The sequence below is a fragment of the Psammomys obesus genome, unplaced genomic scaffold, assembly GCF_907164565.1.
Source record: "Psammomys obesus unplaced genomic scaffold, mPsaObe1.curated_primary_1811, whole genome shotgun sequence".
In the NCBI taxonomy this organism is placed as follows: domain Eukaryota; kingdom Metazoa; phylum Chordata; class Mammalia; order Rodentia; family Muridae; genus Psammomys; species Psammomys obesus.
Genome location: NW_026585644.1, coordinates 13,484,985 through 13,500,658, shown reverse-complemented (window position 1 = coordinate 13,500,658; position 15,674 = coordinate 13,484,985). Strand labels below are relative to the sequence as shown.

The 15,674-nt window shown below is 45.3% G+C and overlaps 1 protein-coding gene across 1 annotated transcript; it reads left to right on the top strand.

The window, feature by feature from the left end:
• The first annotated feature begins 200 nt into the window (after window positions 1–200).
• Window positions 201–4,913, top strand: Tmem18 (transmembrane protein 18). Its single transcript, XM_055624831.1, has 5 exons — window positions 201–302; window positions 1,091–1,211; window positions 2,820–2,874; window positions 4,249–4,342; window positions 4,427–4,913. The coding sequence occupies exons 1-5, from the start codon at window positions 246–248 to the stop codon at window positions 4,520–4,522; spliced, it is 423 nt and encodes a 140-aa protein (XP_055480806.1). The 5' UTR covers window positions 201–245; the 3' UTR covers window positions 4,523–4,913.
• The last annotated feature ends 10,761 nt before the right edge of the window (window positions 4,914–15,674 follow it).

Here is a 15,674-nt window from a genome sequence, read left to right as displayed (position 1 = left end):
AGCCCCCAGCTTTCTGGGGAGTTTGGGGAAAACCAAACTGGCTAGGCACTCTTACACTTCTCACAGAAAAGCATTAATGTAATCGTGAAAGTTGGACCGCCTAAAAAAAAAAAAAAAATCTCAGAATTCTCGCGAGAAGAGCCAAGTGCCAGGTTCGTACCCGTAGATCTCGCGAGAAGACTAGGCGCCTTTCCTGGCTGTCGGAAGCTGCGGACTTTCTCCAGGCTGTTGCGATCCCCGGAGCGATGCCGTCCCCTTTCTCAGTCAGAGCCTTCCCTGTCAGCATCCCCGCGGTGATCATGGTAACTCGTAGGCTCTGGGGACTGGGCGGTGCCGGCACGTGGTGGGGATTCGCTAGCTCCTGTGTGTATTGCGCGGGCGGGTAGTATCCTCAAGTCCCGGTTTGCTCTGCTGGATAGGGGCAAATCCCTGGTGCCCAACGGCGGCCTTCTGGGTCCTGGCACCGTCGTACATTGCTTTCCCTATCACTCTCTGGACTCCCTGTCAGTGTGCTGTCTTGGGCATGAGAAGTGCTGAGGAGTCGGGGCTAGGAACTTAGTGTTAGGTGGGGACAGGGTCAGAAAGGTTTGAGCCTTGGGGCATGGACACCGATGTCTGTCTCTAAGACCCCAAAGAACTGCTGAAGCACACCAGCTAGCGAGCTGGGTGCATTGCAGAAGTGCTGGGTACAGTAGGTCCTACAGATCAGGATGGCTCTCAGTTGCAGGCCATCATACAAGGTGCTTGGTCTAAGCAGCCTCGCGTGCTCCAAGTGCATAGGTCAACATGACTTTACCTGGCTTGTTTAGATGATAGTAACTAGTTTTCACCCAGTCAAAAGAGGCAAATGGGCGACGTTTGCCATTCTGTATGCTCAGACTTTAAAATCTTTGTGTAGAAATCTGTGGGTGTGTTTGCAGTTGAAGCACCGTTTCCTCCCTTTTCATTCTTGCTTCCGTTTGACTGGGAGGCCTAAGTTGTGTAGTCACCAACCTCAAGGGAAGGGACCAGTAGCTCCCACCACCCACAGGAAAGCAGTTTCCCAGGCATATTGCCTGCCCTCCGGGTTTCTAATGGTGTATCCTCACAGGAAACAGACTGGACAGAGCCATGGCTTTGGGGGCTCATGGTCTTCCACCTGCTGTGCCTGCTTCTCACATGCTTCTCATCACAGAGGTATAAACTACAGATCGGGCACTTCCTGTGTCTGGGTGAGTAGGAGACAGCTGAATCCCTGTGCTCTTGTTGCTACGATATTATCCAGGGTTTGTTTGTATTATGTTTTCACAGGGTTTCCCAAGCCTTCCATTTTGTACTGGAATCATGAAGTAGTCTTTGGACGTTGGAGTTGATAGGGGTCCTTTTGTTGTTGTTGTGCCAGACTGGCCAGGGAAGATGTACTAAGATGCTGATTCTCTTAATTCTGACTCTTACACAGATAGTTCCCTGCTTGAGTTCAGTCCAGCTTGTCTTTCATGCAGATGTTTTCTTGCCAGGCTTAGTCCCACACTGCCTGCTCTGGAAATCAGAATACAAATGAAGGGGCATTCTATGCATAAAATAGGATTTTAGATTAGTCTTAAAGATAATGGCTTTAGAAATTTCAGGAAGGGATTAGGTATATGGAATGGGGAAAGATTATATAAAAACAGGCAAAAATAAAAATCGTGGTACCCTGCAAAATGGGGACAGTCAATATATTGGGCTCCTCAGTGGGGTCAAAAGGATACATAGTGAAATGTCGGTAAGAAAATGTCAATAACAACTGGCTGCTGACCTAGGCATGAGGTCAGCCCCTAATGAAGAAGTGGTCTGGGGAGGATATGGGTAGTTAGCTGGATCACAGGTCAGAGACCACATCTCTAAGAGCCAAGTCTTCCAAAGCTGAGTGATTACAGCTTTAAATACTTGATTTTTGTGAGCACTGGAAAGACGAGAAGATTTTGCTTGATAAATGGAAAAGCTGCTCTTAGACAAATGTAATCAGTTGGCTGTGAGAGGCAGGAAATGTGAGCAAAACCGAGAGAAGTGATGATTATAGACATTAATAGAGACGCCGCCCATTCTTCATTTGAAATTCTTTCCCTGAGAAGTGTTGAGGTTTCATTGGCGAGCTTTAGAGTTTTAAGCTTAATGTGGCTTCCCTGGGGACACCCAAATTAGGTAGATAATTGTGGATGATTGTAATTGTACTGTTAGCGGCAGTAATGATCATTTTGATAAGAACTGAGGGGCTGGGTTCCTGCAGCAGTGTGGAGCCACACCGGGAGGAGCAGACCAAAGCACTGGCAGGAGAGTCTGTACAGTTGGAAAGTACAGACGCCTCAAGCGATGGGCCTTGAAAGATGGGGCAATTTTCTAAGTGTAAGATTTTGAAGGAGGATAGCCACAGCATTCTTAGGAAATGACAGACACTGCTTTGTGTGCGCTTTGTGTGCTCTATGGCTCACTAAAGTCTCAAGAAATATAAAAATCTCCGCTGGAATGACTTTCTTTGTCTTGATGAATGCTGAGGCTCTACCACTGAGCTTTTCACCTGCACCCTGGTGGTCCTGCCAGGGCAGAAGAGCTTCATGGCATTTGATTAAGACCCATGGCCTCTTACGAGTGTCTTGATCTTTTTCTGATTCCAGTTAAATGAACATATTTTATAAGTTCACGGTTTTATAGTCCTTACCCACATCATAGCTAGAATGGAAATTGCATTTCTCAGCAAATTTATTTTGGTATTCTGTTGAATTGCTATATGTAAAATGTATTCTCTCGTTATGGATTATGATTGGCCATGAAAAGCTAACACGGATTCTGTCTTCTCTCAGTGCTGTTGGTCTATTGTGCTGAGTACATCAACGAAGTGGCTGCAATGAATTGGAGGTAAAGTCAGCTTCTCATGCTCTTGACTCTGTCTTAGGAGTTCTCCTCTGCAGTGATATTGTCACATAAAACTTTCTAAAGGCAGCATGAAACTTACAGGGAAATTGAGGACACCAGGAATTGTGGCCACATAAATATTGAGCACCCTGTACATATGGGTTTAGTCCCTAAGAAACAAGTAGTTAAATATTTTTTATTGTTGTTGACTGAAGACAAATAATTTTATTTATTAGAATAGTTTAAAACTCCTTTTAACTATTTGCATTATTGGGATTTGTATTATTTAACGAAAATCCCAATGCCGTTTTTTGGGTAACTTCTTATAGTCAGTGAAGCCTTAGAGGCTTACAGAGCAGTGAGATATTTTAAGGATGGCATAAGCTTATTGACTGCACCACATGAGCTCGTACGGTGCTGGCCAATTAAGTTACAGCCTGAGAGAATACTGGGAGTATTAGAAAGTAATTTGAGTTGCAGAATTAAGAAGGTGGGAGTTTAGCTTATTGAATATATGTTACTATTCAGGAGTAAGTGGTGCTTTTAATATCTTTCTCCTGCCCTCTCCCCTGTCCTCTTGGAAATGTCCACCCTGTACCTGAACAGTGCCAGAGCTTCCACAGTTACCTTCCTGCTTCCCCAGCCCCAACCCTGGCACCTGAGTTGTTTTAACTGATTTTCCTGTCTCAGTACAGGAAACATCCCAGTCCTTAATCACTCAGAGAAAAGCACAGAACTGTATTGATGCCCATGGCCTCCGCGGTAGCCCCTCCTTATGGCCCACTGCCACCTCAAATTTGTGTTGATCCCTTCTCCAAGTCAGAGTCTAGCCTTGACTTCTCATCACCCATACATTCATATGATCTCTGCTTTGTTTTCATAAGTCAGACTAGCCTTCTACCTGGGCTTATCCTTCTCTCTAGACGGTAGGCTTTCTTCAAGAGCAAATCTGCCTTTACATTTCCTCGCTGGAACCCATAGCTCATGTAACAGGTTCCCAATCGCTGTTACTGAGTCAATAAAAAGTGCTGTCTACCATATTTCCATATTTACCGAGAGGGAAATCCCCACAGACAAGTCCTGCCTTCGACTTGGCTCTTTACCCTTGGGCAAGTTGGAATCATGCAGCCTTCAATCTCCTCCAGAGAATGGGAGTTACTTCACTAAGTGGTTGTGAGCAGGAAGGACCAGTCCTTCCTTAAGTACCCATAGCACGAATGCAGCCCTTTGTAATGTGTGAGAAACATTAAAGCTGTAATTAAAGCTGTAGAATTCTGAGAACTCATCTGTGAACCCAGATTCTTAACTGCTGTACATCTGTTACCTTCCAGGACTGAACATCCAATAATTTTTCCTTATTTTCCCCTTTTAAAACAGATTGTTTGCAAAGTATCAGTATTTTGACTCCCGGGGAATGTTCATTTCTATTGTGTTCTCCGCACCATTGCTGTTCAATGCCATGGTCATTGTGGTAAGTATGAAGCAGACATTGATGTCCTAGGTTTCTGCAGGCTCATGTTTCCCAGTTTTAATCGTGACTCCAAATGATTTTTAGATTATGTGGGTACGGAAGACGTTGAACGTGATGACTGACCTGAAGAATTTACAAGAGCAAAGAAAGGAGAGGAAAAGGAGAAGAAAAGAAGAATAATGCCTAGCTGCTGCTGCTTCCACAGACCTTGTTTCTCCTCTGGCTCAGTTGTGTCTGGTTGTAAGCTGCACGTGGCCCAGATGTCTCCTGTCAGCTGACTCACAGCTTGGAAAATGGTTCTTCTGTTTTACACTCCACAAATGGTTCTTACATTTTACTCCTTTTGGAGCCCTTGCTAAAGCTGTTTCTTCAAAGAACTAACGAGGTCACCTGGACGCATGTTGACTGTGGACCCATCCTGTACACAGTGGGAGCTTTCTGATTCATCCACATCCTACACAGCTTTTCACAATGTGCTGGTAGATCTCATGTAACTAGAGTTCGCTCAGTTGTGAGTGTGGAAACTGAGAAATAAACAGTGCCATCCCGCCATGGCACCACTACCAGCCCACTCTTCTGTTTCTAGCCTGCAGTGGTGGCTCTCAGCTAAGGCTGGTTTTGTTTCCCAGGGATTTGGTCACACTTGTCACCACAGGTGGACATGCACTTGTTGGAGAGAGCCTCTGGTGCTGAAATCCTACAGGGCACAGGACAGCCCCACCACGGGGTATTGTTGTGTGCATAATGTGAGCAGGACCCGGCTGAGGGACCTGTCGGGGCAGCTCTGGGGAAGAATGCGGTGTGGATCAGTTCCCATGAAGCTAGGCCTCTAAATAATTGAGTTGGGGCTCTGCCACTGGAAATGTTTTGTTTAAAAATATTAAGCCAGAATAAAAGCTGTGAAGTCAAGACTCCATGGAAAATAGTATGTCAAATGAGCCATTTGGTTTTGTTTTTTCTGGATACAGAAGTGTAAGTACCTGCATACTCAGTGAATGACTTAGCTGTTTCTACCCAGACTGCCGCAAGTGCAGGCTAGTTCTTCCTGGGTGTCACATCTTATGCAGTTGGGGGCTGGTGAGCACAGAGCAGGGCACATTGTCACCTGTGCTTCTGTTTGGTCAAACACCCCTAGTTTCTCTGGAATCTGAAGTAATAAATCTGCAGAGATTGCAAGTGACTGAAGACCGAAACTTAGAAACAGTGTTTAGTACCAGGAATACTGTAGACTCTTGACTTTAGTTTAATGAAATAATTTGTGAATTATTTTTTCTATTTAGTAGGATTTTTTTCCTTCCTAAATGAAACAGTCTTCAAAGTTCAAAAATCTTGATAAAAGTATTTAAAAGGTAGTTTGATAGATTACAGTTAAGTTCTGAAACATAGATACATAGTTTTAAATGTTTATCCAGCTTCAGACTTGAGGAGAAAGCCTATTGACTGAACTGTGATAATCTCCTATTCCTAAGGTATGAGTTTGTGGCTCCTATTGCAGCATTTAACCTGAATTGTGTTCTCAGTGTCTTGATTTGTTCCTGTTATACACTGCACAAAAAAAGTGCCAAAGAAAATAACATAGTGTAGTAAGTCAAATGTTAAGTTTAAAATCGCACTGTTCCGTCAGGGACACAGTATCTAGGGGTATATCTAATTGTTTGTCTGGTTCAGGGCATTTAATCATTTTTTGGTTTCCAAGGTGCTCACTATAACATTGATTAGTTTCAAAGAAAATAAGAACAAATTGGTCAGATAAATGTGAAACAGTGGTGTGCCAGCTAGGGGTGAAGCTCATCGACCAACTCTCTTACCCCCAGGCCTTGGCAGCTGAGGAGGCAAGCACTACAGAATGGGTCAGGGAGTGGTTGAGATGGCTGAGCTCTGACCTACATGGACAGTAACACCTCAGACTTTATATAACTGTGACCTTGACTTTGGGCTTTTGCGCCCTGTGTCTGCACGTGTGACTGTGAATGCACATGTGCTTAGTTTTTTATTTTTTTTCTAGAAGGAAGGTTTTGGATTAGAGAGATGGCTCAGTTGGTACTTTGCATGTACACATGGAGACCGGAGTTGGATCGGTAGAACTCACTCGAAGTTTGTGCAGACTGCACTTGCAGTCTCAGTACTGGAGAAGTGGAGACGGACAGATGCCTGGCGCATCCTGGCCGGCCCGCCTAGCCGACTTGGCAAGCTCTAAGCCAGAGACACTGTCTCAGAAATGAGATAGGGGCTTATGAAATGGCTCAGTGGGTAAGAGTGGCTGCTGCCAAGCATAACAATACAAGTGCAGTTCCTGGAAAACTTACTTGATGGAAGGACCGAACCAACAAGGCGTCCTCAGACTGTATATGCACACAGATAAATCCATGTTTAAAGAACTTGGTTAGTCATTCCTGAGGTTGTCCTCTGGCTTTCACAATGTGCGTGTGCACATTAGTACACACATAACACATACAAATGTTTTGTATTTTCTGAAACTCTGTGGCTAAAATTCTACTTTGAGGAACTGTCTTAATATTTTGTCCTTATATTAAGGAAAGCCCTGAAAGCCAGAATTATGAACAAGCAATTGGGTTCAGTGCTGCCGTGAAGAGTTTAGAGATTTGGCCAGTGTTGTGTTTACATTTCTGTAATGGAAGGTTTACAGGCAATCCGATAGACCTAGTGAAACATTCTCTTACTCTCTAGTTATGGAAAACAGAGAAAAGGCCTGTAACAACCATTTTACACATTCCAGCCAATAAAACCTTATGTTTGTTGATTACTGTGCATTAATATACAATAAAATGTTTGATAATATACAATGTGCTTTCTTTGGGTGTGTGTGTGTGTGTGTGTGTGTGTGTGTGTGTGTGTGTGTGTGTTGAATCTAATCTTGGACAAGATGTCTCAGGCTTCATTGTCTGCCTGTGACCCTCAGATTGCTGGAAATGCAATGCTGTCAACATCAATAGAAGAAAAGTCAAAATGGAAATGTGTAAATAAGAAAGCCATATGTGGGTCTGTTACTAGCATACTTTGAGAAATACGGTAGCAAGGGACTTTAGTCATCTCTTCACAATGCATCCTCGTGGATGGGAAGTGTTCACAGGCCTGCTAGGATTCAGAGCAAAGCTCTAACATTCTTCAGCAGATATTGGAGTCTAGCACACAACTTGCTCCACTTCCAAGGTCCAGAGCTGATGGCTTCCCTTTGGTAAGCACTCTCACAGAAGAGCCTCCTGGGTGCCTTTAGTGGATTGTAGGCTGATGTGATGTTCGGCCAGCCAGCGTGCCCTTTAGGAATGTTTACTGGGGTCACCTGTGGTCAGGGCATGCCTGCCCCACATCCACCCATTCATATGGCAGATAAGGTATGGACATCTAATGCCAGAGACTGTCAAAGCAGATATCGTGAACCAGTGTTTGGGGACAGGGCCTTTTGAGATACTTAAGTTTATACAGTCATCCTTTGGTACGCACCAGGAATGGAGCCCAGGATCCCTTTCAGGTACCAAAATTCTCAAGTACCCAAGTCTCAACATAAAGTTGCTAAACATCTGCACAGAACCCACACACAGACCCATATAGTTTAATCTCTAGATGATTTAAAATACCCAACACAATGAAAACACCATGCAAGTCATTGCTATACTCTTTCAGAAATAATTTTTAAAATAGCCGCATGTTCAGTGTAGATGCAGTTTTCCCCTTGCACATTTTCTGTCCCAAGTTTCCGGAATCCAAGCATGTGGAGGCCATCATTAGAAGTGGTATGGACAGAAAGCAGGGGGTGCAGGGAAGCTCTTGACAGCATGTTTTAATAGCTCCTGGAGGGAGAGAGTGGATCATGCAGGGTTGGGACAAGACACAGCCTATGGCAAGCCAAGGGAGACTGAGTAGAGTGGAGCCCAACCAAGTCAGCAGGAGCGGCACAGCGCTGTTTCCAACCTGAGGGACCTCAAGTCCCTGAAACCTGGAAAGACTGCCATTCCTAAGTGGCATGGATGCCCAGGACAGTGCTGTTTAGGACAAAAGCAAGGCCTGTGTTGTAAGACTTTTCTGCATTGAGCAAGCCGAGAAGGAAAAGGAGAGGGGTGAGGTAGTTGGCAGGGACTTAAGCCCACAGATTCAGGGGTGCTTCTTATGCAGACACAGATAGGCAGAGTGGGTTCCCTGTGTTCTGCAGAAAGAGATCAGGTGCTTCTCACTAGGCAGCAACAGCATGAAGCGGGTGTGGAGGAGTGTAGGTTGGTAAGAGGAAGCAGCGAGGCTGCCAGAGCCATGCCTGCAGCAGAAGAAGCAGTGCCCAGGGTCAGACCTGAAGGTAAGAGATGCTGCCGCTCTGGTGAAAGGAGTCGGCAGCCCATGAGTAAGCAATGCCTCGGCCACCTGGGCTTGGCTGCAGTCTGTTCCATAGACAGAGGGCTAGAATTGTAGCCAGTAGGACATCTTGTCCAGCAGGCTGTTGCTGCCTTACCCTCTGCAGATCATTTTCCCCTTTTTCATGATCTACGGTTTCACTGTGGCCCATCTAGGTTTGTAGTCTGTCTTACATAGGTCTCAAATTACCAGCTTTGGAAATTTCTACATCTTGTTTCTCACAAAGTACATATATATAGTATATATGCACCATAGTATACATACATACAGTATATATATAATACATATACATATATATTTATGTATATACATATATACATATATAAATATAATTTATATATATAAATATATATAATATATTTATATATATAAATATATATAATATATTTATATATATATAAATATATATATAAAATGTAGCAGGAGCTGAGCTCCAAGTTGAAGGACCAAACAGGTGTGTTCCTTCTCCCAGGTGAAGAGGCCTCTGTAAAGCTGGTGCCTAGCATGGCCACTGGCTTCATAGCTCATGCTTCGTCGACCTGTACGCCACCTGCCTCTCTTGTGTTCCACAGGTTCCTGTAAGCTTCAGTGAAACAGCAGCTCTGTTTATATTGATGCCAGATGCAGTCTGTTTTTTAGTAGCTTCTTTTGGTTTCTATATCTAGTGCTGGCCCCATGTAAATGGGACTCTAGATAAGCAGAATAGCTTACCTTGGGTTTCCATTACTGTGATAAAACACCACAACCAAAAGCAACATGGGAAGGAAAGCGTTTATTTCATCTTATTCTTCCACATCACAGTCTGACATTGAAGGAAGTCGGGGCAGGAAAGCAGGAACCTGGAGTCCAGAACTGAAACAGAAGCCACAGAGGAGGAGTGCTGCTTACTGGCCTGCTCCTTTCTTGCTCAGCCTGGTTCCTGGTACAAATCAGGACCACTTCCCTAGGGATGGCACTGCCTACAGTGGCCTGCACCCTCCCATATCAACCGTCAATCAAGAAAATGCCCCAGGGCTCTCCTGCAGGCCGATCTGCTGGGGGACATTTTCCCTCTTCCCAGACAACTGTAGCTTGTGTCAGTCAAGTTGACAAATACCAGCTAGGACACAGGACCAAAGGGAATCCGTGCCTATAGGTTTTGTCTTCTCAATATTCTGTCAGGCAGGCTTGAATCACAGGTTCCAGCACACAATCACTCCTTGTGGGCTGTGTGTCCTGTGGCCCTCAACTGACCCTCTGCACTTACCTCCACTTAACTGCAGCCCCTGGGATGGGCTTAGACACCATTTTAGGAAACTGGGCGACACATTGCTTATGTGTCCCTAGAGACAGAAATGAGTTATGGGGCCGCCCATCATTGGAGGCAGCTCATCTGTGTGTGTCCCATCTGTCTCATGTGGAGCCCGTGCCTCAGGATGGCTAGTGCCCTTGACTTCCTCCTGCCCCATTTGCTGTGAAGTCTGGCTTGCTGTTTCCAGTCTTCACCCAAGCTCACCCGTGCTGCCAGTGTGTTTGGGACGGATGGCCATGCTCACCCTCATCTTTCTCTGGAAGCCTAGCTTCTGCCATGTAGTTTTTCAGTCACTTCATCATTACAATACTTCTATTATAACCTGATAGCTACCTCATAGTAGCCAAACCAGGTAAGGTCAACCTAATTGGCCAGTTTCTGGTGTGGAGGTACAGTTCTGTAGAGATCACCAATGCAAATGAGACAGACACCCATCATCTTCCAGAACTGCCTTGTCTTTCTGTTATTGGCTTAGGAGAAATTCCTGCCTGTCAAAGTAGCTTACAAAACAACTGTTTTATGGCAGTTGTCCTTACTGAAGTATTGTTCAGTTAACATTCAAAAGAATATCCTGATTTCAGTTACACATGTGCCCTAGGATCAATCTCCAGTTAGTCACAACAAAAGCGCTTTTGTGATTGGCACTGCTTACTGTATTTCCTTGGTTTTCAGTAGGGTTTGTTTAATATCGCCTTTTTTCATACATCCTGATCACACATACACTTTGCTCTTTGTGTTACAATATAGTCTTTACAAGTTACATTTCTAATTTTATGTCACAATGAACTGCAGATGCAAATGTGTTTGCCTAGGCCTTTGAATTTGACTTCTGTTAAAGTTCTGTAACATGCACAATTGTGTTCTTGAGCCACTGAGTAGGCCAAAGGGCAGGGCCCATGATCCCCGAAGGCTGAGTATGCCCTCTTCCTCACAGGCCCAGAAAGGAGTAGGTAGAGGGACTGGGGATGTATGGCATCCTCTCAACTGTCTTGGGTGTGGTCAATGGTCATGCCCTCGCTCAAGCGTCTACTTAGAATACATATTTCATGGGGTCTATAGATGGATGTCACTATGCTTTCCAGGCCCAGATCTCAAACACAGCATTGCTGTCGCAGGAGTATCTAGAATCAGTGAACTTGAATACAAAGACATGACCCTCTTCCTTGCAGGCTCATTTCAGAGAGTTATGATATCTTTGTCTATACGCTCACGCAGACTGGACTTTTTTTACTTTTAAATTCTGCTCTGTAAGTTACTGCTATGAGAATCGCAAAACCAATAAAAACTTCAGGCAATAGATCTTGACAACATGACATTATATCCATGGATCTGTCAAGACATTTGGTGTACTGATTATGGGTTTCACTTTTGAAGTAGGTGTGGAGTGCCTTGACAGGAACTTGTCTCTGCTTGAGTGTGGTTCTCAAACTTAACTGATTCTTACTTGTTTTAAATCGATGGTCCTTTTCTGGCATAGGCAGTGGAAGCCGACTATCCTGTTCCGCCTTCACAGCTCAGGCATTGAGTACCACACACCAGCACAATGAACGGGTACATGATGAAGACATGGGAATAAAATAAACTCAGAGCCTAGGGCTAGCAGGCTGCTGTGCAGACTGGAGTTTGTGCAGATGCAGACTCGGTTCCGGAACATGCCACCAGTGGCTGTGGAATCACCCTGGCTCTGAGTAGACACAGAGATGGAGATGGGGAGGAGTCGATGGAGGCCGGAGATGGGGAGAAGTTCACTTTAGGAATTAGACCTGTGGTCTGTGATGCCACTGGGTGCCATGCTGGCGTGTGTGGTCCTTGCAGCTGCCCCAGACCACAATGAAGCCTGAGATTCACGTGGGGATACAGCAGTCTGAGCCACTAGTTGATGCTTTAGTGATGTCCTCAGGCTTTGCTGCTTCCAGTGGGGGGGGGGGAAGCATGTAGATGTAAGCAGCGTGTGTTGGGGCCAGTGGTCCATGCAGTTGTTGAGGTCCATCAGTGGACCTGTGGTCTTGATGCAGCCTGGAGCCATGTCTATGGCCTGCGTTGCCACCAAAGGCCATGTGGAGGTCTGTGGTCTGGGCTACTGACTGGGGCCTGAGCCAGCCACTGCATGGCCTCTTGGGAGAGCTTGCCTGTGGGTACCTGGGAAGCTGGCCCCACCCCTCTCTGGCTGCAGCATGGCTTGTGATGAGGGTGCAGGTGGATAATGACTCACCTTCCCTTGGAGGGCTGGCCACTAGGAGTGTGAACTTGCTCCAGGGACTATATGGACAACACAAAATGGACTTGTCTTTCTGTGGGGTGTGGGTAGACATGGAAGGACTGGGAGGTGAACCCCCCCCAAAAAAAATCCAGAAAAATTGATGATCCTTCGGTTTGATGCATACCTTCTGTAGGCCTGCAGCTGTGCGCAGCAGGTGGTGACTTAGAAGTTTCCTCTCTGGATATCTGGTCCTGAGAAGGCTGAGCAGCTGAGGATAGACTTCGGACCACAGACATTTTCAACTGCTGGCTCCCAGTCTCCTGGTTGTCTGGGACGCTTGATAGTTCTGTCCTACAAGAGAGGCCACTTTATATCAACAGCAAGCAAAAGTGAAAGTGCAGGTCACTAGAATCCCAGAAGATACAAACTGCCTATGTAGAATTCTACACATTGATAGGCAAAAACTAAAAGAGTGAAAAGGTCAATAAACAGGAGCAATTCTTGAGACACACTGCTGTGTCTGAGGATGGATTCAGAGGAAGACACAGATGGCAACAACACAGTCAGGTGTATGTCTGCCTCTACTCCTACCCAGTGTGGCTGAGCTGTGAATGTCTCCCTGGCTTTTGCCCGTGAGAAAACATTTTCATATTTACTCCTTAGTGTTCCTGTAGATTTTTCTCAGAAGAGCAACAGGAAAACAATATATTCTCCAGGAAACAGGATCCTGATCTAAAGAGTCTTCTTAGAATTTTGCCTCTTGAACCTACTAGAAATCTGATGTTAGCCAAATCCCTGAATTTTCCTGATTTCTGCTTTCCCTTGTCAAAAGATGTATAGTGCTACTTGGACATATTGCTTGGTAAGATCACTGTAATCTTTGAAAGACTGGAGCTATCTGAATGCCCTTGACCTGCTTGCACATTAACTGATGGTGGTAACAACTGGGGTTGATCGCATGATCGAGCCTGTCCAGGATGCATGTAAGCTTGTGTTAGGAACCAACCAGAGCACTGTAGTGAGACAGAAGTATAATCGTAGGCAATTTGACAATGATTTGTGCAGCAGAGGTCCCTGTTTCTCAGGCTGGTGAAACAAAAATGCCAAGTGCTAAGAGGAGTCGCTAAGATTCTTCACTGCTATTACTTACTTTTCACTTAACCCCCAGAGGGCGCCAAAGCTCTATGTCACCATAGGACCCTTGGCAGCCCAGGTTCAGGTTGCTTAAGAAAACGTCATTCAGAAAGATGAGCTAATAATACTCTTCTTTGATTGAGGAATATCTTCTAGAACTAAAGAACAAAGAATGGCAATTTGGTTTTCTTTTACAGTCAAACTAGATTAAGAAAGAACCACTATATAGCATAATACACTGTGCAGTCATCAGTCAAAACCACAGAAAAACACGTATGTCTTACAGGTGCACACATCACAGATTTAAAGTACGCAGTTACGTAGAGAAAGTAACACTGAACTGATTTTTCCATTACGTTAGCAAACAATGATCTTGAGATGGTTGTATCAAATGAAGAAAGAAGAGTAAAGGTGAAAGATGATGGAGTCATTTCTTAGCAGTATATGATCTCAGGATATTGAAATGAGCAGAGGTGGTCACTGGGCTGTGTGCTTGGCACCAAGGTGCTGGCATTATACAGGGGCGGGGGAGCTGATGCCTGGCATAGAAGAGCTTCTGCCTCAGGAATTCTGAGCAAATAATAGACACTGGAAGAAAGATAAGGCTCCTGGCAGCTTCAACTCAGACATTCAGGCTACTGGGTACATTCACTCTCCCTCAATAAACAAGGTGCTGGGAACTCTGTGAATTGTAGGATTCACTCTGTTCTTGCAGCTTATATTTTCTGCACACTGTGCCTTCGCTGCACAGAGAGCGCTGGTGCTCTTAAGCATCAGCTCTTTACTTCACAGCCCCATTGGAACGGCTTTGGAGAGCCAGGTACAGACCATCCTTATCTTCAAGTGCTTAGCCCTGCCATTCCTAGACTTTAAGATTGAGTCAGTCCTTGGAAGTGATGTAACTTGGGGAGCAGGGCACTTGGGCTGGAGTAAAGAGAAAGCCTTGCAGAGGGACCCATCTTTGAAGCCAAGAACTGAGGCCACCATAGTGATGCAACGGAGGCTGACACTGGCAAAAAGAGAAAGAGAGCAAGGGCAGAAGAGGGAGGGCGAGGCGGAAGCAAGTCCAGCTCTAACTGGCAGAAGAAGATATGGGATGCACTAGAAGACAGAAAAATGGTTTGCAGCCAGCAGAGGCCAACAGCTCAGTTATTAGCACAATTCATGTTTTCATCTATGACCCCTTTAACTTTTCACAATAGTTCTACAAAACAGGTACCATGGTTATTTGTAATGTTAAAAAAAGAAAACTGGGAAACTATAGCTGTGGTGGTTCCCATGCTCAACCCCATCAAGCTAGGGGACAAAGACCTATGTGACTCTCTGGAGAAAGTTCAGCTCCAGAGCTCTTTGCTCAGAGCCTGCTGGCCTTGCCTAAGTCTGGGGTGCCTTGATCAGTGTCTCTGTTACCTTGGTGTCTGTGCTGAAGATGGAGGCACAGACAGGCCTTCTTCTCTTCCTCCATCTCAACAGCCCAGAGTCTGCCTGGCTGCCACGCTCTCTCTGTATTCCTCTAGCCCAAGATTCTCCTGTCAGTGTGCATGGGAGACCCACTCCACACCCTGCTGCCTTCTTAGACCCAAAGTCATTCAGCAGAGTCAGCTGGACCTCAACTCCAGGCTCAGCAGAGCAGCCTAGAATTAGCTGTACTGATGAGGAGGATGCCACAGAACGGAGAGGTGTGGGATCCTTCTTCCTTCCAGGAAAGCTTGTCATCTACAGCGAAAACAGAATGAAATAACAGAAATAAATGGTCCAGACTACAAGCTTAGCTGGAAGAAGGCTCATGTTTGGCTGAGAGGGAAAAGGGAAAGGGAGAGAAAGAAAAGAATAGGAGGGTTGAGTAGAGTCAAGTAGACAGTTTTCCACTGTAGGTGACCTCCTGGTATCTGGGGGGAAGACTGGGTCACACAACATTTCTTCTGAACCTGGCATGGCACAATGGATTCTTTATTAACCCCTAAGGTTAGAGTTTAGGATTATACTTTCTGGAGATGTCATTTTCCTTTAGTCCCTTAGTTATCCGATCTGAACTAAAAATGGAAGGCAAGTGACAAATGAGGTTTCATCTCTGTAGACTTGAAGTCCAGTCTTGTCTGCTTCAGAGAGCAGGCTGCACCTGGACGCTGCTAGGTGTCAGCCAGGGTACTCCTTTAAAGTCTGGTGCAAGTTTGAGTTGTGATTTAGTGGAAACCGCTGGGATCTCTGGAGAACACCACAGCACAGGGAAGTAAAAGCCAGCAAATGAGAGAAACAGGTTCGTTGTCTGAATCTCCACTGGGGTCCCACATGCCAAAGACATTCAGGCTTCATTGCAGTGGCAAGTTAATGACCAAACCTAATGG

What these genes read in the sequence shown, in the direction of transcription:
- Tmem18 (XM_055624831.1), top strand. Translation starts at nt 246, where the DNA reads ATGCCGTCCCCTTTCTCAGTCAGAGCCTTCCCTGTCAGCATCCCCGCG. An exon ending in CGGGCACTTCCTGTGTCTGG is followed by an intron (nt 1,212 to 2,819) that starts GTGAGTAGGAGA and finishes GTCTTCTCTCAG; the next exon opens with TGCTGTTGGTCTATTGTGCT. An exon ending in TCAATGCCATGGTCATTGTG is followed by an intron (nt 4,343 to 4,426) that starts GTAAGTATGAAG and finishes AATGATTTTTAG; the next exon opens with ATTATGTGGGTACGGAAGAC.